This window comes from Pelophylax lessonae (assembly GCF_965119305.1).
Source record: "Pelophylax lessonae genome assembly, chromosome: 2".
NCBI lineage: Eukaryota > Metazoa > Chordata > Amphibia > Anura > Ranidae > Pelophylax > Pelophylax lessonae.
Genome location: NC_138769.1, coordinates 305,927,289 through 305,948,607, shown reverse-complemented (window position 1 = coordinate 305,948,607; position 21,319 = coordinate 305,927,289). Strand labels below are relative to the sequence as shown.

Below are 21,319 nucleotides of genomic sequence, written 5' to 3'. Positions count from 1 at the left end.
GGTTACGGACGGGCCAAAAAAAGGGCTGGCCGCTTCTTCGGCTGCCATCTCCAGATGTATCAGACAGACGGTGACTCAGGCCTATCCCATTAAAGGTCAGGTTCCACCTTTCCCTGTCACAGCGCATTCTACTCGGGCACTGAGTGCTTCTTGGGCCTTCCGTCATCAGATTTCAATATCGCAAGTTTGCAAGGTGGCTACTTGGTCATCCGTGCATACCTTCATGAAATTCTATAAGGTAGATACTTTGGCATCTGCGGATGCTTCTTTTGGCCTCAAAGTTTTGCAGGCTGCTGTTTAAGAGGGGCTGTTCCTTCTTGAGGGGTGTTTTAAACCTTTATTTTTCAGAGGGGCTCCTGTGACCCAGTTAAGGCTCCTGTGTCCTAGTTTAGGGCGCCTATGTTTAGCCTTGGGTTATTTTCCCCACCCCTCATTTTTCTTTTGGCACTGCTTTTGGATGTCCCGCTAGTTATGATTTATGGAGCGCTGTGTCCGTCGATGTAAGAAAGAGAAAATGGGATTTTTGTACTTACCGTAAAATCCATTTCTCTAAATTCATTGGCGGACACAGCACCAGTGGTGGCCAGTGCGTTGGGGGCGCATGGGCGCCGCCCCCCCATCCATGCGTCCGGCCCCTAATCTGCATGCAAGGGCGCCGGACGCATGGAGTTCAATGGGGCTTTTTTTTTTTGGCATCCCCTGATTAGAGCCAGAGGCTCTAATAGGGCGATGCAAAGGGTAGACCCGTGGCACAGAGCAGTGCGTCCCGAGCCCACCCATTGTGTGACAATAGCAAATGAAAATTCGCTATTGTTACACGGATCCTGCTCCTGGCCAATCAGGGAGTGCGTCCGATACACGCTTCCTGATTGGCCGCAAGGCAAACCCCATGCCATTGGCCAAGGAGGAGGCGGGAGTGGGAGGACTCAAGGAGACGCGCCGCCGGGGGATTGAAGAGAAGCCGGCCGCCGAGACACTGAGGAGAAGGCGCCGCCGTGACAGTGCTCCAGGTAAGTGCACTGATCTGGGGGGGGCACACTGCATTAAAGGGGGCACGCACGCACGCTGGTCTCTGCATGTACGCTGGTCACTGCATTGAAAGGGGACATGTATGCTGGTCACTACATTGAAAGGGGGCATGTATGCTGGTCACTACATTGAAAGGGGGCATGTATGCTGGTCACTACATTGAAAGGGGCATGTATGCTGGTCACTACATTGAAAGGGGCATGTATGCTGGTCACTACATTGAAAGAGGCATGTATGCTGGTCACTACATTGAAAGGGGACATGTACGCTGGTCACTACATTGAAAGGGGGCATGTACGCTGGTCACTGCATTGAAAGGGGCCATGTACGCTGGTCACTGCATTGAAAGGGGGCATGTACGCTGGTCACTGTTTTGAAGGGGGCACGCTGGTCACTGTGCATTGAAAGGGGGCACGCTGGTCACTGTGCATTGAAAGGGGGGTCTCTCTGCATTGAAAGGGGGCACGCTGGTCTCTGCATTGAAAGGGGGCACGCTGGTTTCTCTGCATTGAAAGGGGGCACACTATACCTTAATTACTGAAGGCCCCTTTCACACTTTTGCAATTTCAAAGTCACGCAATTTTTACAGCGTTTTTTGCTGCAAAGCAATGCCTATTACATTTTTCTGTTTGCGCCCCCCCCCCCAAAACAAATTTTTAGCACCAGCCGCCACTGCACAGCACCCACCCCTCTATGGAGTTCTAATACTGCTTGCTACTAAACTGATTACCTAGAGCAGAGAGGGGGGTTATATACCACCTGGAGGACGGCCCATGGGCCTAGCCAGGTGTTTTTTGTTCGGTCTAGTACTCTTGTTGGAGAAGGCAATATAACCCACTAGTTATGATTTATGGAGCGCTGTGTCCATCAATGAGCTCAGAGAAATGGATTTTACGGTAAGTACAAAAATCCCATTTTTTAATAACATTTAAATACAGTATGACTTGTGCCGCAGTTGGAAATGCTATACTATTATTTTTTTTGCTAATTTTTATTCCCACAAAAGTGGAGTTGCCCTTTAATTTCCTTAAGCCTGCAGTGCTTATTATAAATGTGCAGACAACCTGCAATACCAGATACCAGCAGCAGGCGTAAATGAAAGCTTATGCTCCCAATAAATACTTGAAAATGCCAGCTATGTGAACCCACCCTATGACACTTAAATAAATGGTAGAATACATTTGGGAGGTGTTTTTTTTTCTTTTTCATACACAGAACAATTATCACTGCGGATTCCATTGGATTTGGGGATAAAAATGACTCCCAAAGCCAATTATCATTATAGAATGTTGCATCTGGAGGTATAACTAATACATGTTTCTTTATGTAGTCATACAGCTATTTCCCCTCACAGGTTAACAGTTTTGCTAAGGTGAAATTAGTCCAGAAAGTTTTTTTTTTTTTTTTTGAGGTCTACAGATATAGTGTTGTCCTGTGTTAAAATCTATTTTCCCTAGTGCTTGTATGTATAGACAAAAGAAACCTATATTGCGTGAGTGGTTTTAACAGGTGAAATGCGATGAATGCAACAATGTAAATTTTACAGCAGAAATCAGCATGCTGCCTTAAAATGTGGTTCATCCTTGATAGCAAAAGATTTATGAATACTTACAAACAGCAGGCATCACATTAGAACTCAGTGTTAAAGCTGCAGAGAACACCATGAAATTATGCATGCATTTTACTACGGCTGGAAGGTAATAAAGCTCTGCCAATGTGTAGATCCATTATAAGGGTTCTCAGAAGTGTGTCAGCTGTACTTTATGTAGTAGATGATGGCTGTTATCTTTTCGTATCAAATCTCTATTGTGAATAAACAGTTCCATTTTTTTTTTTTTCCAAATGCAGGTGGACTTTGAGCCTTATTAATATGATTGAGGTATTGCCATTCCATCCAGCATGTAAAAAAAAGCAAATTGGGTTTACATTGTTCTTTTGCAATGTAGCTGTAGATAATTTACATTTGTGTGGTTTTTTTTTTTTTGTTTTGTTTTTATTTCCCGGTTTATGGTTTGACCTGAAAATAAGCAACTGCAGCATCTGTGTATGTACATAAGAAAGTTGTTCTTTGGGTTTTATCAATTTTGAAAAAGTTAGTAGTGATAGTTTTTTGGGGCTTTGGGATATTCAGTTTTAAAGTGATTTTTAGAATTTTCACATTTCTTATGTTCTTCGCTCCCGTCGTCTTTTTTTTTTTTTTTTTTAGCTTTATCTTTATTTTTTACCAGGGAATTTTGCCAGTTGTTTATCTCTGTCCTTGTCTGAAAGATGTAATTCTAAAATTATTATTTTATCAATTGGCTGCACTGTGGCTCTCCATGCAGCTTCCAGGTCGCTGGACTCGTCCGCCGGTCACTCGCGATCGTCGGTGGAGAGGGAGAAAGGCAGGCGGCTAATGTAAACAAGCCGCCTGTCCTTCTCCCCTGTGTAGGAATAGTGATAATACGGTTCTACTATGTAGGACCGTTGATCACTGTTCCTACACCTCAAGCCACAGCCAATCACAGTTAGAATCACACCCCTAGGGACACACATAACCCCTCCCTCTCAAAAAAAGTTAACCCCTTCACTGCCAGTGTAATTTTATAGTAACAGTGCTTGAGCCTTAAGGGTGTAACATTGCAATGCACTGAATCCTCTTGTGATAGTTCCCCTCGGCACTCCAGTGCCACAGTCTGCCTACTGCAGACACCAGTCTCTCAAGACTCCTGCCTATTATAGAAGGCAAAGCAAGCCAGAATGGAGTTAAACCCCCTGGTAATTACTGCTACTGATGTGGTGAGTACAGGGTGGAAGCCCTCTAAACATTCCTCCCAGAATGCCCAGTTTACCTACTGGAACCTTGTTCCTCTTTTCTGGTGATGCTGTAGGAAACAGGATGTCTGGGATTAAAATTTTGTGCCATTTGTAGAGTGCACCTGGAGTGTCACCACTGTGCCCACTTGCAAATCTTAAATGGTGATTTAGTTCGCCTTCATTCGTCAAAACACCTTCATCGCCTGTGCAGTCTTGTTCTTGCAGAAGTTACTGCAACTACGTGCCCCATCTCTTCCTCTTTGAATTCAGAACTCCAGACTGACAACATCTGCTGATTTCTTTGCCTTCTGAAGGCATGTTACTAGTGGTCTAGAAGTGCTTAAACCAAGACATCCCTCTTTCTGCTCCACTGCTACAGATTGTGAATACTCTTCAGGGGCCAATTTTCGCAGGCATGTTAGATCACATGCATGCAAGGTTAATAGGTCATATGGGCTTGTTAGCTTAGGTTCAGCTTTTAGCTCCCTTGGAGGTATTAGTACACCTGTTCAGGGCTCAAGAACCCTTTCCTCTCATGATTGCCTTCATTCTGGTTTCTTGCCTTTTTCTGGTCATTTAGCTGGCTCATAGGCTATGCCAGTCTTCTCCTTCCTTGAATTTTCTGCCACAATGTTCACAGTTCATGGTCAAAATGTCTGGCCTTGTTGAGGCTGTAAAGAGCAGGCGTCACACAGCCATGCCCCTTTTGATCTCCCCTCCTGAATTGGTCTTTGACTTTGCCAGATACCACTCCTCTTCTGGGGCATTAGATTAGGATGATACACCAGCTACAGACATTTCCCCTAAACTAAAGGAGACTATTTCTATGTTTATTGAATCTGCATGCTTGTATTTAGCATTAAAGCAACCAGAGTCTGCTCACCCTAAGGTATCCAGCGTGTAGTCTCTCTAAAATTCCCAGATTTGTTCTCCTCCTAAACATTTCACACAAGATCCTACTTAGGAAGGTTGCCTTTATGAGATGGATGTTTCCTGTGGGGAATCTGGCAATTTCTTGCCTTAACAATGGGGACAGACAAGATAAGAGGTTAGATGCTCTCCTTAATACTATCTATGGATTTGGGGGCCCTGCTACACAACTCACAGTTGTGCCTGTGGCCCGGTCTCCCAGCTCCATTTTTAGGGATCCTTCTGTCAATAGTCAGTTGAACCTTTAATGGCATGGCTTTGTTCAGGGAGTATTACGTTTCTCCCCCTGTTCCTTCCCCAGTATTCCCTTTGTGATCCCAATCTGGTTCTCTCTGCACTTCAGAAGCCATCCTTGTAAGATGGCCCTTCTGGTGACTGTCACCTCTGAGCACTCTCTCTGTATAAGAAGCCTTATCCTGTAAGGAACTTTTTTCAGTGTGGCACAAGGACAAAGTTGTCTTTCTCCCAAAAGTTGTTTTTATGTCCTCCACCTTAATCAGGATATTGTTCTTCCTTCTATATGTCCAGCTCCAAAATACCCAATATAAATCTCTCTAGACTGTCTGGATATGGTTTGCTGGAAGAGTTTTCCTCTCAGCTACTGCCGCTTTTACAAATCAGGTTCCCTCTGTGTGCTTCCTGAAGGTTCCTGCAAGGGTCTTCTGCGTCTCAACCCACCATTGCTAGGTGGATCCAACAAGATATTAGAACCTGTTGTGTGAAGGATAGGGTTCCTTCATTCCGTGTTTACACACTCTACTAGATCTGTTGGTGCTTTATGGGTTTTTCAGCATCCAGCTTCCATTTCTCATATTTGCAAGGCTGCCATATAGGTTTCTGTTAACATGTTTGTTTTGAGTATAATGTTCTACAAGCTGTTCTCTGACTATTTTTGACGGTCTGTTGGCATTGTTAGCTGTGTTGCCCACTCCTGAGTTGGATTGCTTTTTTAATGCCTCACTTATAATCATTTAAAGACGCCCGTGTCTTGTACTGCACAATCAGGTAAATAGGATTTTTGACTTACCAGTAAAAATCTATTTTCTGGAGTACAGTATAGGACACCGGGCCCTCCCCTCTGTTCTTCTGATTTCCCTATTGTTTACCACAAAACTCCAGGCTTTGGCATCCACAATCTGCTGATTGCGGGTACAATACCTCACCTACTGCAGTTTAAAAAAATAAATTAATTAATGCACATTTGTTTTTACTTGCAAAAAGTGCATTTATTTATTTTTTTTGCAAAAGGTGATTTTATTCTTTTAAGTGAGAATTGAGGGGAAAAAAAATATTTTTTGATGTTTGCTAAGTCCAGCTTGGTTATCTCTAAATCCTGGTATACCTCCAGAGGGCTGCTGGCCCAAAAAAACCTAGTTGCCTTATGCCTCATACCACTGCCAGCTTTGATCTTCCAACCCAGCTGCTTTGAATTCCTCCAGTCATACAGTAACGATAGTGGGTCATTCAATCTTCCATTCAGAAAATGTCTTGTATACTTTACTGTCTCAATGTTTTTATTGTTTTAAACATGAAAAAAATCATTACAAACAAGCAAACTTGAAATACTTATAGTCAGGGAACAAAGCATTAATCCATCTTACAAAACATAGTTGTGGGATTATGCATCCATAATACATCTTATGCAAGGCATACTGTGATTGGACAAGGGGAGATTGTGATCCCCCTCTCTTCCTCATCCTTTTTTACAAAATGCCTTGTATTCTGAGAAAAGGAGGCAAGGTGAAGAGCAAGCAACCCACTCTCATCACACTATGAACGGCGGTACTCCCAGCAGCTGTGCCAGAAATTTAAAATTGACAATTGTATGCAGCATATTACATCAAAGATTTTTAGTATCCCCTGCAGCCCACTGGACAATTGTTTCATTAATGATTTTTTAGAATGCAGGTTTTTAATTATTTTTTGTGTGTGTATACAAATTATATATATATATATATAATGTGTGTGTGTTTATAGATATATACTGTAGATCTATACTTTTATATATAAATCTTTGGAATTCGTATCAATATTATGGATTTTTTTTTTCTTTTCAAAAGGAACATTGTTGTATGTACAAGACACAGTGTATATTAATCGGATCCTGAATACATTTGTTTTGCTGTTTTTATTTGTTTTTATTTGTATTTATTTGTAATGATGCTCAGTGCATTATTTTTATATTCTTGTGCAATATGGTAATGTGACAATAGATGGTGCTGTGCTATACAAATTTTTTAACGATTTTTTTTTTAAAGATTGATCATCAACTTTAAATAATTTTTTGTACCTATTACCCTACTATGCAGTTATCAAAGCGTTTGTTACCCTGTATTAATATGTTGTGAATTGGTGGAAGGTTGCAGTATTCACATCGACAACATCGTCATTCTGGTGGTAGTTTCTATAGTTACCAGTAAACAACAATACGTGCATATAAAACCGCATATGCGTGCATATAAACATCTACAGTTGTGCTCATAAGTTTACATACCCTGGCAGAATTTATCATTTCTTGGCCATTTTTCCAAGAATATGAATCATAACACAAAAACTTTTCTTTCACTCATGGTTAGTGTTTGGCTGAAGCCATTTATTATCAGCCAACTGTGTTTACTCTTTTTAAATCATAAATGACTACAGAAACTACCCAAATGACCCTGAGAATTTTACATACCCCAGTTCTTAATACCGTGTATTGCCCCCTTTAACATCAATGACTGCTTGAAGTCTTTTGTGGTATTTGTGGATGAGGCTCTTTATCTTCTCAGATGGTAAAGCTGCCCATTCTTCCTTGCAAGAAGCCTCCAGTTCCTGTAAATTCTTGGACTGTCTTGCATGAACTGCACGTTTGACATCTCCCCATAGTGGCTCAATGATACTGAGGTCAGGAGACTGAGATGGTCACTCCAGAACCTTCACTTTAGTCTGCTGTAGCCAAAGACCGGTCGACTTGGCCTTGTGTTTAGGATCATTGTCATGTTGGAATGTCCACGTATTTTCTAAATTTTCCTTCAGTCTTTTTTGATAACATACTGCATTCATCTTGCCATCAATTCTGACCAAATTTCCTATGCCTTTGTAGCTCATACATCCCCGAAACATCAGCGATCCACCTCCGTGTTTCACAGTAGGAATGGTGTACCTTTCATCATAGGCCTTGTTAACTCCTCTCCAAATGTAGCGTTTATGGTTGTGGCCAAAAAGCTCAATTTTGGTCTCATCACTCCAAATAACTTTGTGGCAGAAGGTTTGAGGCTTGTCTCTGTGCTGTTTGGCGTATTGTAAGTGGGATACTTTGTTCCATTTGCGTAGTAATGGCTTTCTTCTGGCCACTTGTCCTGAAATTTTAGACCGTGACCGTGGTTTTGGTTTCAACAGAACCCCTCATTTTCCATTTCTTGATTAGAGTTTGAACACTGCTGATTGGCATTCTCAATTCCTTGGATATCTTTTTATATCCCTTTCCTGTTTTATACAGTTCAGCTACCTTTTCCCGTAGATCCTTTGACAATTCTTTTACTTTCCCCATGACTCAGAATCCAGAAACGTCAGTGCAGCACTGGCTGAAATATGCAAGAGTCTGTCTGGAACCCCTTCCCTGCCAGTGTCATTATTACAGTAACAGTGCATATTTATAGCACTGATTACTGTAGTAATGTCACTGGTACCCCCAAAAGTGTCAAAAATATCAGTCAGGGGTCCGATTTGTCTGCCGCAATGTCGCAGTCCCGCATAAAATTGCAGATTGCCGTTACTAGTAAAAAAAAAACAATAAAAATGACAAATCTTTCCCAATTTTTTTTTTTTTAACCAAAAATGTGTAGCAGAAAACAAATTGGCCTAAAATGTTAAAAAATTTTGATTTTTAAATAATTTTTTTTTGAGAATGTCAAATAAAAGAATGTGAAAAATATATATATTTTTTTTTTTCAAAATCGTAGCTCTTTTTTTTGTTTAACCACTTGCCTACAGTGCACTTTCACCCCCTTCCTGCCCAGACTGATTTTCAGCTTTCAGCGCTCTCACACATTGAATGACAATTACTCAGTCATGCAACACTGTACCCATAAAAAATTTGTGTCCTTTTTTTCACACAAATAGAGCTTTCTTTTGATGGTATTTAATCACTACTGGGTTTTTTATTTTTTGTGCTATAAATAAAAAAAGACTGAAAATATTGTGAAAAAACGCATTTTTCTTTGTTTCTGTCATAAAATTTAGCAAATGAGTAATTTTTCTTCACAAATTTTGGCCAAAATTTATACTGCTATTTATCTTTGGTAAAAATAACCCAAATAAGTGTATATTATTTGGTCTTTGTGAAAGTTATAGAGTCCACAAGTTATGGTGCTAATCATTGAAAATTGATCACACTTGACCACACCTGATGTACTGAAGGCCTATCTCATTTCTTGAGACACTAAAAAGTCAGGAAGTACAAATACCCCCCAAATGACCCCTTTTTGGAAAGTAGACATTCCAAGGTATTTAATAAGGGGCATGGTGAGTTTTTTGAAGTTGTCATTTTTTCCCTCAACTCTTTGCAAAATGAAGATTTTTTTTTTTTTGTTTACAAATTGACGTATTAACAGGTTATTTCTCTCACACAGCATATGTATACTTGCAACTACACCCCAAAACACATTCTACTACTCCTCCTGAGTATGGCGATACCACATGTGTGAGACTTTTTCACAGCCTGGCCACATACAGAGGCCTAACATCCAAGTAGTACCGTCCGGCATTCTAGGAGCACAAATTACACATATAATTTCCTGACAACCTATCGCACTTTTGAAGGCCCTGGAGCACCAGGACAATAGAAACCCCCATAAAATGACCCCATTTTGGAAAGCAAACAGCCCAACGTATAATTTTTGAGGCATAATGAGTCTTTTGAATATGTCATTTTTTTCCACAAGTTTTTGGAAAATGTGGAAAGAAAATGAAAACACATTTTTTTTTTACACAAAGCTGTCCATTTATGCAATATTTCTAACACATAGCATGTACATAGCAAAAATTGCACCCCAAAATACATTCTGCTATTCCTCCTGAGTATGGCGATACCACATGTGTAACACTTTTTCACAGCCTGGCCACATACATAGGCCTAACATCCAAGTAGCACTTTTCACAAAGTTGTCCATTTATCCACTTTAAGACTGGGCCTATTTTTGACACTTGGTGTTTACAAGCTAAAATCATTTTTTTTTTGCAAGAAAACTACTTAGAACCCCCAAACATTATATATTTTTTTTTAGCAGAGACCCTAGAGAATAAAATGGAGATCGTTGCAATATTTTTTATTACACCATATTTGCGCAGCAGTCTTCCAAATGCAATTTTTTTGAAAAAAATTCACTTTTTTGAACTAAAAAATAAGAAAATACCTCACATGTATGGTTTGAACACCGTTTACATATGTGGGCGGGACTTGCGTATGCGTTTGCTTCTGCGCACGAGCTAACGGGGGACAGGGCGCTTTCATTTTTTTTTTTTCCTATTTATTTTATTTATTTATTTTTTTTTTTACACAGTTTAAAAAAAAAAATGTTTTGATCATTTTTATTCCTATTACAAGGAATGTAAACATCCCTTGTAATAGAAATAGGCACGACAGGTCCTCTTTATTGTGAGATCTGGGGTCAAAAAGACCTCACAACTACACTAAAAAAGAAAAAAAATTGTTGAAAAAGGAAAGAAAAAAAAAAAAAAAAACGGCCCTTTAAACCAGTTGCTAGGCAACGTCTTTTGACGTAGCTCCGGTCCTCCAAGACCATAGAGTCGAGTGAGGGCCATCTTGCCCTCACTCGACTTTCTGTCTCTGAGGATCCGGGACCGGATAGTTTTCCCCGCTGCCGGCGGGTCCGGTAAGCTGGGAAAACGTCTGGGACGCGGCAGGAGGGGGGGGGGCACCTCTTCCCCTGCACTGCAAGGGTAATTCCGCGGCGAATCCACCACTGGGACCACCCTTATCTGAAAGCCGACCGCCAGCCATTTAAAAAAATACCGGGGTTATGGCAGCTATCTGCTGCCATAACCCCAGTATTTAGCTTTTAATGGCCGACGCATATAGTCGTTAGGCGGTCGGTAAGTGATTGCATGTATATGGCAAACAGGTGACGATGACTGATGGGGTGACAGGTGATGATGACTGATGGGGTGACAGGTGACGATGACTGATGGGGGTGACAGGTGACGATGACTGATGGGGTGATAGGTGACGATGATTGATGAGGTGACAAGTGACGATGATTGATGGGGTGACAGATGACAATCACTGACGGGGTGACAAGTGACGATGATTGATGGGGTGACAGGTGACGGTGATTGATGGGGTGACAGGTGACGGGCGATGATCACCGATGGGTGACGGGTGACTGGAGATGGTGCACGGCGGTACTGATGGCAGTCTCTGGTGACCGGTGAACTTTAGGCTATGTTCACATGTGAGCGTAGCGATCGCGGGCAGAATCACTGCGATTCTGCCCGCGATCCAGAAATCATTGCAAATGGCGGAACGCCTGTGCGTTGCCCGTGATTTGCAATAGCACCCCAAACGCTGTGCGATGTTGCTGCGATTTCCGCCTGCCGAATCGAGGTAACCTCACGCAAGCTAGGCATGACGCCCCAAAGAAGCTCTTGTACCTTTTTTGGGCGTCATGCGTTGTTTGTGCGATGTTACCGCGATTCGGCAGGTGGAAATCGCGGCATCGCACAGCGTTTGGGGTGCTATTGCAAATCAGGGGCAACGCACAGGCGTCCCGCAATTTGCAATGATTTCCAGATTGCGGGCAGAATCGCGGTGATTCTGCCTGCGATCGCTACGCTCACATGTGAACGTAGCCTTATGGGTGTCAATTTCTGGGCACTGATGAGGTGACTGTTGGGTGACAGGTGCAATTGGGGGGGGCTGAGGACTGTGTGGGGACATTTATTTTTGTGATTTTACTTTTACAGGTACACAAAGCAGTAACTCACTATTTCTAGCTCTGCTCTCCTCACACTGGAAGCTGTGTGAGGGGAGAAGAGCTAGTAACAGTGAGTTACTGCTCTTTGTTTACATTTTGTGATCGGCTGTGAATGGATTCACAGCCGATCACTTAGTAAACAGTCACTGTCAGTGACTGTTTACTACTGCCGGTGACAGCTGTGTTCCTACGGAACACAGCGCCACCGACATGACCGTGCTGCGCGCTCCCGATTGCGCATGCGCGGTCATCTTCCGGGCTCCTCTATTGTCATCGGCTGTGTCATTGGAACACAGCCGATCACGTGGGAAACAGCCACGCCCATTGACTGTTTCCCCCCTGTCGGTGACGGGGGGTGTCCCGGGGGACACCCCGACACCGGCAGTGCAGGGCAGCGCGCACACGATCGCGCGCCTGCCCTGCTTTTCTGGATCACGTCATATGACGTCTTCCCAGAATAATGGTCGCACCAAAGAAAGCTCTATTTGTGGGAAAAAAGGACATCAATTTTATTTAGGTACAGCGTCGCACGACCGTGCAATTGTCCGTTAAATAACAATTGCCGAATCGCAAAATAGGCCCTGGTGATTAAGGGGGCAAATCCTTCCAGTCTTAAAGTGGTTAATAAAATGAGAAAGTACGCAGTAAGCATGATGCTGGCTTTGTTTTTTGTTTTCTTGAGTTATAAGCAGAAAAGTGAGTACTAGGAGAAAGTGGTGGCTTCCATTAACTTTAGGAATCATTCTTGATGGAGGTGTGGAAATCCTTTTAAGGAGATCAAGGAGGATTTTGCCTCCTTTTCTATTTCCATTTTTCAGGTGAGCATAGTCGGTCATGTGGTAGAACACACAGGATCTAAATAGATCAACTGGAATTTTTTCTGCTAGATGGACTCCCCTTTCTTTTTCTTTTCTTTATATTTCACCATTTTGGCCACATTTATGCTTCAATACTTTTCAGACTGGGTGTATTAATTAATATTTTGTTCACTGTTGTATTTTTTGTGATATCACAAATAATTTCCAGATCGCAAGGATAGTTTTGGATTTGTTTTTTTTTTTGTTTTTTTTTTTTTTTTTTATAAATTGTCTATATTTTAATACGGGAGTAGAATTGTGTATGGTTTAAAGAGTTGGAGGAGCTGCATGGTACTTTAAAATTATTAGATTTACTTTGGGGTGTGGAAATCATATCAGTGCAAGCGGCAGTTAAGGAACCTATATATAAACATGGGTTAGACAGAGGGTGTTTTGCTACGTTATTAGCCCGCTGGACATTGGGGTTGATTTACAAAAACTGGAGAGTGCAAAATCTGGTGCAGCTGTACATGGTAACCATTCAGCTTCTAACTTCAGCTTGTTCAATTAAGCTTTGACAAAAAAAAAAAATTGGGGGCTGATTGGGTTCTATGCACAGCTGCACCAGATTTTACACTCTCCAGTTTTTGTAAATCAACCTTATAGTGTACACAAAAATAGAGGTAACTAAGCTGGACCCAGCAATCCAAAAAAAAAATAGTTTTTCTTTTAAATTCCAAGTGAAGCTAGTGCCAGAGTAGAAAAAAATTGTAGGTGCTTAGCAAGGTTTTTGTGCTATGAAACTTTAGGGAAATGGACAGACAGCCTGAAGCAAAAATTACCAAAATTAAAAAATAGTTGTAAGATTGTATTTTTTTTTTAAATATTAAGTGAAAATAGCAAGAGTGTCTGAACCATAGCAACACCCAGAATTAGATGAAAGCTGTTTATTGTGTTATGTAGCAAAAAAAAAAAAAAAGCTGTTATCTTTGGTGCCTCAAAATGTAGAAGAAAATCTGTCTAATGGCTGCACAAACCATTATACAAATATACATTTTTTTGCGAAAAGGTTAAAACTATTCATACTTTTTTTTTTTTTTTATAAGTTGTTCATTTTTTAAATGTTAAGAAATGACAAAACACTTGACTAACAACCTAGCTTTTCTTTCTCATATTGGCATCTATAACAGTGAAAATTACAAATTCACGCACTCTGTGATCCATTTAAAGAGCTGGCTTTAAGCAGTATAAAACCCGAAAGCAAACATTTATTATATTGCACCTTACCAGTTACTCGATGTGATGGCTGTTTCCTTTTTTAGGCTTTCATTTTTCTATTTTCATCTATGAACCAGCCAGCAAGTCTGTTTTTCAAAAGCACAGCTTTTTCAGCTCTTCAGCAGAATGTACCGGTTTACATGGATCAGACAAACCACTTAACCCTGGCAGGGTTGATTATATTTAGGCGCTTTTACTTAATCGTGCAAAAATATAAAGTGTGAGCTGGATTTCGGCTCCAATTTGTTAGTGGTTCTAAATCTGCTAATACATTTAACACTACCCCCCAGCCCACCTACCAGACAATGACAAGGTGCTGTCGGCTGTGCCCTCTCTGCTGATTTCTCTAGAGTTGTGCCTCACTAATACAGAATTGGTATTAATGGTCGGATCACCAGGCGAGAACAGAGGGAAAAAAGATAACCTGAAACTGAGACAGCCACCACATCTAATGATTGGTAAGCTGTTATAGAATACATTTTTGGTTTATTACCGCTCTAAAAGCTAAGTTCACTTTTAGGAATATGTTACAAATGACACTTATATTTAGGATGTAACATTCTTCTTTACACCCACTTGCCGCCGCCAGCACCCCCCCCCCCCTCTCTTCTTCCTGCACCTCTGTCTCAATTTGAAAACAGTGCACCTGTTTGGGGTTTTGCCCACGTAGCCACATCATTCATTCAGTGTTTCCTGTGAATGAATGAACTACAAGTACCGTCAGCTTGTAGTTCTCCATGAATTACAAGGGTACAATGATTTACAGGCTGCAGTGTAAACAAAAATAAAAATGTAAACTGCAAAAATATTATTTTATATATATATATATATATATATATATATATATATATATATATATATATATATATACACATATATATATATGTGTGTGTGTGTGTGTGTGTGTGTGTGTATATATAATGTTTTTTTTTTTTTTTTTTAAGTAATTTTATCTTTTAAAGTATTTGTAAGGATAAGTTTACCTTTAAAAAAAAAAAAAAATAATAATAATCAGTGAAGTGGCTAACCTCAAGTGACACACAGAGATGAAGCAAATCCTCCTACATAATTTGTACCTGTTCATCTGAAGTAGTTTGTTCTCTACATACATTCAATATCCAGAATTTATACAGCATGTCTGAGCTTCTAGAATGCAGGGGACGGGGAGCTGAAGTTACACTCAGTGAGGAGAGCTGATTGGACGGAAGGGACGCAATCCCATCTCATAGTACACAGGAACAGAGCTGAGGCTGTCAATCACAGGATATGTGGCAGTGAGCTCTCCCCTGTCACCTTTTTTCTCTTGGTGTCAGGAAAAGTTGTCAGAAGTGACTCCGATAGCAGAGGAACGAGGCAGCAGAGCGAAATGACCAGGAAAAGTTAAAATGATTCATGTAATTTATGCATAGAAGAGCAAACAACCAAGAATATTTGGCTGCATGTTTACTGTGAGTTGTTTGTTGAAATTTAAATCAATTATATGATTTACCTATGACTTTATACAATTCTCCACAGATTTATTGAAAATAGATCAAATGTGTTACAGTACAATGGTTTAATTTTAAAGGGTGTACTTAATGTATATTTTTTTTAATAGGTATCATGTACATAGCAAACTGGTAAGCTTCATGGCTCCCATTGGTCACAGCACAATGAATGATGAGGCCAGGTGAGTAATAGACTAATAATGTTTATCAAATGCTTTCATGGCAGCGTGATATCGACTTGTTCTTCACACTGTCGTCGTCCTGCTTTTTTTCTTATCAGTTAGGCATTTGTCACCACTGTCAGGGCAGGACATCCCCTGCACATCAGCTTTAGTAATCTAACCAGTTTACATTATCATAATCATTGTAAAATCCAGTAGAATGGTAAAATGAGCCTGATAAAAACACAAGCCAACAGAAGTATTGCAAGTGTATGCTACATTTAGATAGATGTGTAAATCTGCATCTCATTTCTTTGCTGGAAGCTGTGTCAGTGCCTGTGTCGGTCACGCGGGTTTAGAAACAATTCTAGTTATGCATGTTCAGTGAATTATTAAAGTGGGTTTCTTTGAAAATGCAGGATGCATTTGCAGTGTTTATAAAAATAACTTGAACTTTATTAAAAGCTTTGTATAAGCTTCGTTTTCATTTCAGCTAAAATCAAATCAGCACACTTAAGAAACTGAAATATCTGGCAGTTCAAATTCAGTCCTCATCTTTTTTTTTCAGGACTGCCCTATCACATACATAACTGATACACCAGTGTCGCACCTTTAACTCCTATGTAGTTCTGCCGAATCCCAGAATGAAGCTAGCAGATTCCATTGCGGAAAAGCACATATATAAATGAATGCAGAAATGCATCTTAAAGCATTAAAAAGCACAAAAATGAATACAATTTAAATGTAGAATTATAAATGAACCCTCATAAAGTTTCACTGGCATACTGCAATGTTGGGAGCGGTATTGTATTTTCGGTTTCATTTTTGTTTCATAAGTACGCTTTAATTCATTGAATTTAATTGAAATCGCATATAAATTGTTTGCTACAAGGCTTATTATTTATCCTGGTGTCGTCTGACAACATGCAAGGCATAGATCTGTGAAAACTACTACTACCGAGAGAGCTTTTTTTTTGTGCGAAAAGCTGAAACCATCTTATTAAGCCCAGCCTATTTTTAAAAGCGTAAAGTTGTTTCGCTATGTATTCAGCCTATTATTCTTAACATCAGCTAGATGTTATCTGAGAATGGCTTGTGGCGTGAGCGGTGACTTTCTAAAATCTGTGGCCTATACAGTGTGTTTTATACCTGTTGGTTTGTTGGAGCAGTTGATTCATGTGTTTGTATCTGTGCAATTTACCGCAAATGGAGCAATGCTTCTCAGCCTAACAGAGACCCAGCTTTCCACACACAACTGTATGTGCTAATGATCTCTGTGCTTTATAGCTATGTGCAGCCTTCTCACTCACCCAGGATGTTCAGTGATTATACCATCAGTAAGACACAGCTCCCGAAAACTTGACACTTCTCACTGAGGCATTGGAGATTGAAATTAAAAAGTAAAGATAAGGCTTAGAAGAGGACGAATCATTCAGACAACAAACATTTATTATACCTCTATTCTGTGGAAATGTGTTTATTACTGAAGATCAGTGCATTTGCCTATATTTAGTAATTATAAAGGAATGCCATGATTACTGTATTGTAGAAATTAATTTCTTTCCTTTATGCTAAACAATGATCAGAAAGTACAATTTTTTTTTTTTTTACTTGAATAATGCAGAAGTGAAAGGTGTGTCTCAGGCACTTGTATCAAAATACATTTTTTTTTTTTAATCAATAGTATTCTGTTCCTTTCCCCTCAACAGTTGTCCTTTTCTGTCTTAGTGCTGTATAAGGCCTCTTCCCTGGTGTAAGGTGGGGTACACACATAGAAAATCAGGCAATCAATCTCCTGATTTTCCTCGTTTCACAGCAAGTCGGAACTGAGGATCATGTACGAAGATTCTCGTACAACATAAGCCTTTTTTTGTTGTTTATGGTTTCTGATCATTTGCAGTCTTTTGTTTCTGACTTTTCTCATACGAAAATCATACACAAACATACACATTGAACAAAAACCCTTCATTCTGGTCTGGTACCAGAAACATTTTGGAGTTTGTCCCTTCTGAAATTTTTGTTCGGAAGATCAAAATCGGCTGTTGAAATTTGTGTACACACTATCAGAAAATCATACGATGGTTCCTTGGACGAAAATGTTTGCCCGATTTTCTTATATGGTGTATGAGCCTTGGGTCACAGTTTGCCAGAACCAAGACTGTGACAGTCAGAATCTGTAAAGCAATCTGCACTTTCCAGTTCTATAACTGAACAAGCAATAGTAACAGCTGACATTACCTAGTATTCCTGGCCCTTAGAATAACTAGGCTGAATTTTTCATTTCTGGCTCTATATAGACTTTTTTTGTTTTTCAATAATAAACTGTGATGGCTTGGGGGTCAAGGTTTTTTTATGTTTATATAAGTGATTTAATCAATCCATGTTATGCTAGTTATCTAAAGTCTTTGTTTTACAAACAATATTTAATACAGGATGCACCCTTGACAACAGATTCACAGAAAAAAATATAGATTTAGAGCATAGCAAAAGCTGTTTTGTTTTTAAGCTCCCTATCTGATTGAACCTATTAAGTATGGAGCCCACTGAGCAGAGGGGGGAAATTATATATTCCTCAGTCTCAATACTTTGTGTGTTTGAATTTCATTGTAGAGTATTTTTTAAGGCATTATCTAAATTAACCTCAAACATCTCAATTTCCCGATTAGATCATATCCCAGCATTTTTTTTTCTTTTACATTATATGGCAAGAAAATGCATTTTATTGCCCCCACCCCACCTTATCACCAATCTTTTAAAACTCTTGTAGGGGCAGCTGCTGGGAGGGGTCAGTTCTTTATGATATAGGCACGTCCCCAGAACTACATTTCCCGATGTGTGGGAAAGTCTTTTGACAATCAAGGAACCAGCAAAGTTCGGCTGGGAAATAAAATTTATGCAGGTCAAGTGGGGAGAGGGAACGTTTGGTTTGTAGTACAGCAGGCATAGCTAACAACGTTGGTTGGGATTTCAGTGCAATAAAGGCACTGTGTCGTCAACCCAAACAGGAAAAAAAGCACAATGGATTTCTGGCAGATACATTTACTTACAACATTTTTAAAAGAATAAAACATGGGGAAATGCATAAGTATTGCAAGTAATGTAATGGTTTTTTTTTTTAAATGAACATACAGTTTAATCAGCAGGGCTTTTTTCTACAACAGGCTTTTTTAAATGAAAAACCTAAAAACCATATGGAAAACCTTTGTGCCCCACCTGCTGGCTAAATATGAAAATACAGTTTATTCATATGCAATTCAGTATTTTAGATTTACCAAACTAAAAAACTTTTTTACATCTACAGTATATTTTTAATCCTGTATTTATAATCTTAGATGAACTGCGCTTATGTCTCTCCTACTGAAAGATTTGACTTTCTTTAAAAAAACTGTATAGGGTTATGTACATATTTTCTTTGTAGTTTAGTTTATTTTTTTGTTTTAGTAAATATGATATTGTATATTGTATATTAATATTTTTGGCTATCATGTGAAGCTTTAGGCTCCTTTTTCAGATTTTTCTAGTTCCCCCTTAAGTTTTTCTGATAAACATTTGTGTACACAGCTCAGTAACACAAGCTGAAATGTACACAAGTGACTCATCTGTCTCTCTCCCCAGGTTGTATTTAGAGACAGAGTGCCTAAAAGTAGATGTCTTCTGCTATGCTGTCTGTATATGAAGTATAATTCAAAACAAAACTATAACATCCGTTTAAAAAATTTTTAAAAAGTAAAAAAAATACCAAAAGCCATTTTAATTTACCTTTATGGGTTCTTTATCCGTATGTGGTATTGAATTTTATCATTAGTTTTTTTGTCTAAATTGACAAAGATGTTGAAAATTTTAAGTTTGATTTTCCTGCAGAAAAATTGATTGCAGAATTCATTGCATATGCCATAACAATTTTTTCTCTCCAGTGTAGTAAAGCTAGAAAATGTATCACATACATTCTTAGAGAAGGTGTATTGCAATGTTTTTATTCTTCAGTTGTGTTTGCAGCTCTGTCTGGTCACAGCATTGATTACTAAAGTAGTACACAGTGAATAAGATAAGTCCATACAGTTTTCTCTCACCTTAATGGAATTAACATATTACTTAATATTATTAACAGAAGCAAAACCCAACAATGAGAGCCCAGTGTAGCCATTATATTTCAGAGTAAGTAGCCTACTGGTCTGTGGATTAAAATAAATCATGTAAGCTATTAACCAAAATAATATGGGCAGCCATGAACGGATCTATATTATAAATTTTATCTGCGGTTTTTAAAATATAATTTATAATGCCTTTTCGTTTTGGAACTTGTATTTTACCTTGAGAAATTCATTATTTTTAAAGGACCCACACATGTAATCTTTATTATCCCCTAATGTGCATGTAAATTTGTTTGTACCTGAACTAAACTCCAGATGGCACATATACAGTATAATAAAGTTACCTTTTAGCAAAAAATACATTTCTCTTACGTCCTCCGACAGTCGCCGCCTCCTCTGGGTATTGGGTATTGACTTCCCATCCGCAGGAGTAGCTAGGCTTATAGACTTAGTCCAAAGACAAAGACATTAGCTTATACACACCCATGGGGGCTGTCCTATCTGGTCAATACCCCCCCCCCCCGCATCACCACTCCCAACTCAGTTTTAATCTGCCTAGCGTCAGGAGTAGTCAGGCTTCCCTGTGCTGGGGCTTCAGTCTCAGCCTTCCTAATCTTTTATTTGATTTTTCTTTGAAACATGTCAATCGGACAGGTGGGTTCAGGAAATCATTCGATCGGGGTACAAGATCGAATTCCTTTCCAGGACAGATTTTTTCCCTCAAATCTTCACTTGTCCCCAGGGCGTCTGCAGGACCTGCACCAAGCGGTGCAGGACCTTCTGTCTCAGGGGGTGATTGTCCCGGTGCCTCATCGGAACAGGTTTCGGGGGTTTTATTCAAATCTGTTCACTGTGCCCAGAAAGGAGGGCAAAGTGCGTCCTATTCTGGACCTGAAATCGCTGAACCGCTTCGTGCGTGTTCGGAAGTTCCGTATGGAGTCTCTCCGTTCGGTGGTGGCCTCCCTGAGTCCAGGGGAATTCCTGGCCTTGATAGATCTGAAGGATGCGTATCTGCACATCCCCATTTTCTAGGGTCATCAGTGGTACCTTCGGTTCGCTGTCGCAGAGGACCACTACCAGTTTGTGGCGTTACCTTTCGGTCTCGCTTCGGCACCCAGGGTTTTCACCAAAGTGCTGGCGCCGGTTCTGGGCCTACTGAGGGCACAGGGCATTGCGGTCTTGGGCTACCTGGACGATCTCCTTCTGAGGGCACGTGCCAGCCAAGACCTAGTGCGCGATCTGTCCATCACGGTACAGACGCTTCAGGAGTTCGGATGGACCATCAACGTACACAAATCGGCGTTGTCTCCATCGGTTCGTCTTCCCTACCTGGGGATGATTCTGGACTCTGCTCAGGCAAAGGTGTTCTTACCAGAGGACAAGCTCCGGACCTTGCAGGACGAGATCAGGTCCCTCAGGGACAACCCGTCCTTGTCGCTCAGAACCTGTATGAGGTCTCTGGGGTTGATGGTGTCTGCCTTCGAGGCGATCCCCTTTGCTCAGTTTCACACGCGGGCTCTCCAGACGGAGATCCTGGCCAGGTGGGACAGACTGCCTCAGTCCCTGGATCTGAGTGTCTCCTTTAGTCGTCAGACCAGATTGGCTCTTCTGTGGTGGCTCCAGTCCCCGTCGGTGGCGGAGGGCAAGTCCTTCCGTCCGTTGGTGTGGACGGTGATTACCACGGATGCCAGCCTGTCGGGCTGGGGTGGAGTCCTGGGCAACCTGTCTGCCCAGGGCACTTGGTCGGAGGAGGAGTCCTCCCTCCCGATAAAT

At 40.5% G+C, this 21,319-nt stretch overlaps 1 protein-coding gene across 2 annotated transcripts in view; it reads left to right on the top strand.

Annotated features, from left to right (window-relative positions):
- Nucleotides 1–21,319, top strand: part of AATF (apoptosis antagonizing transcription factor) — a 252,007-nt gene that overhangs the window by 168,887 nt on the left and 61,801 nt on the right. The window contains exons 11-12 of one of the 2 annotated variants that reach the window (XM_082244715.1): nt 15,405–15,496; nt 18,517–18,537. In XM_082244715.1, the coding sequence (XP_082100841.1) occupies nt 15,405–15,480 (76 nt within the window). In that variant the 3' untranslated portion in view covers nt 15,481–15,496; nt 18,517–18,537. Of the gene's footprint in view, nt 1–15,404; nt 15,497–18,516; nt 18,538–21,319 lie in introns of those variants that run through there. The other variant, XM_082244714.1, reaches the window with a different exon arrangement.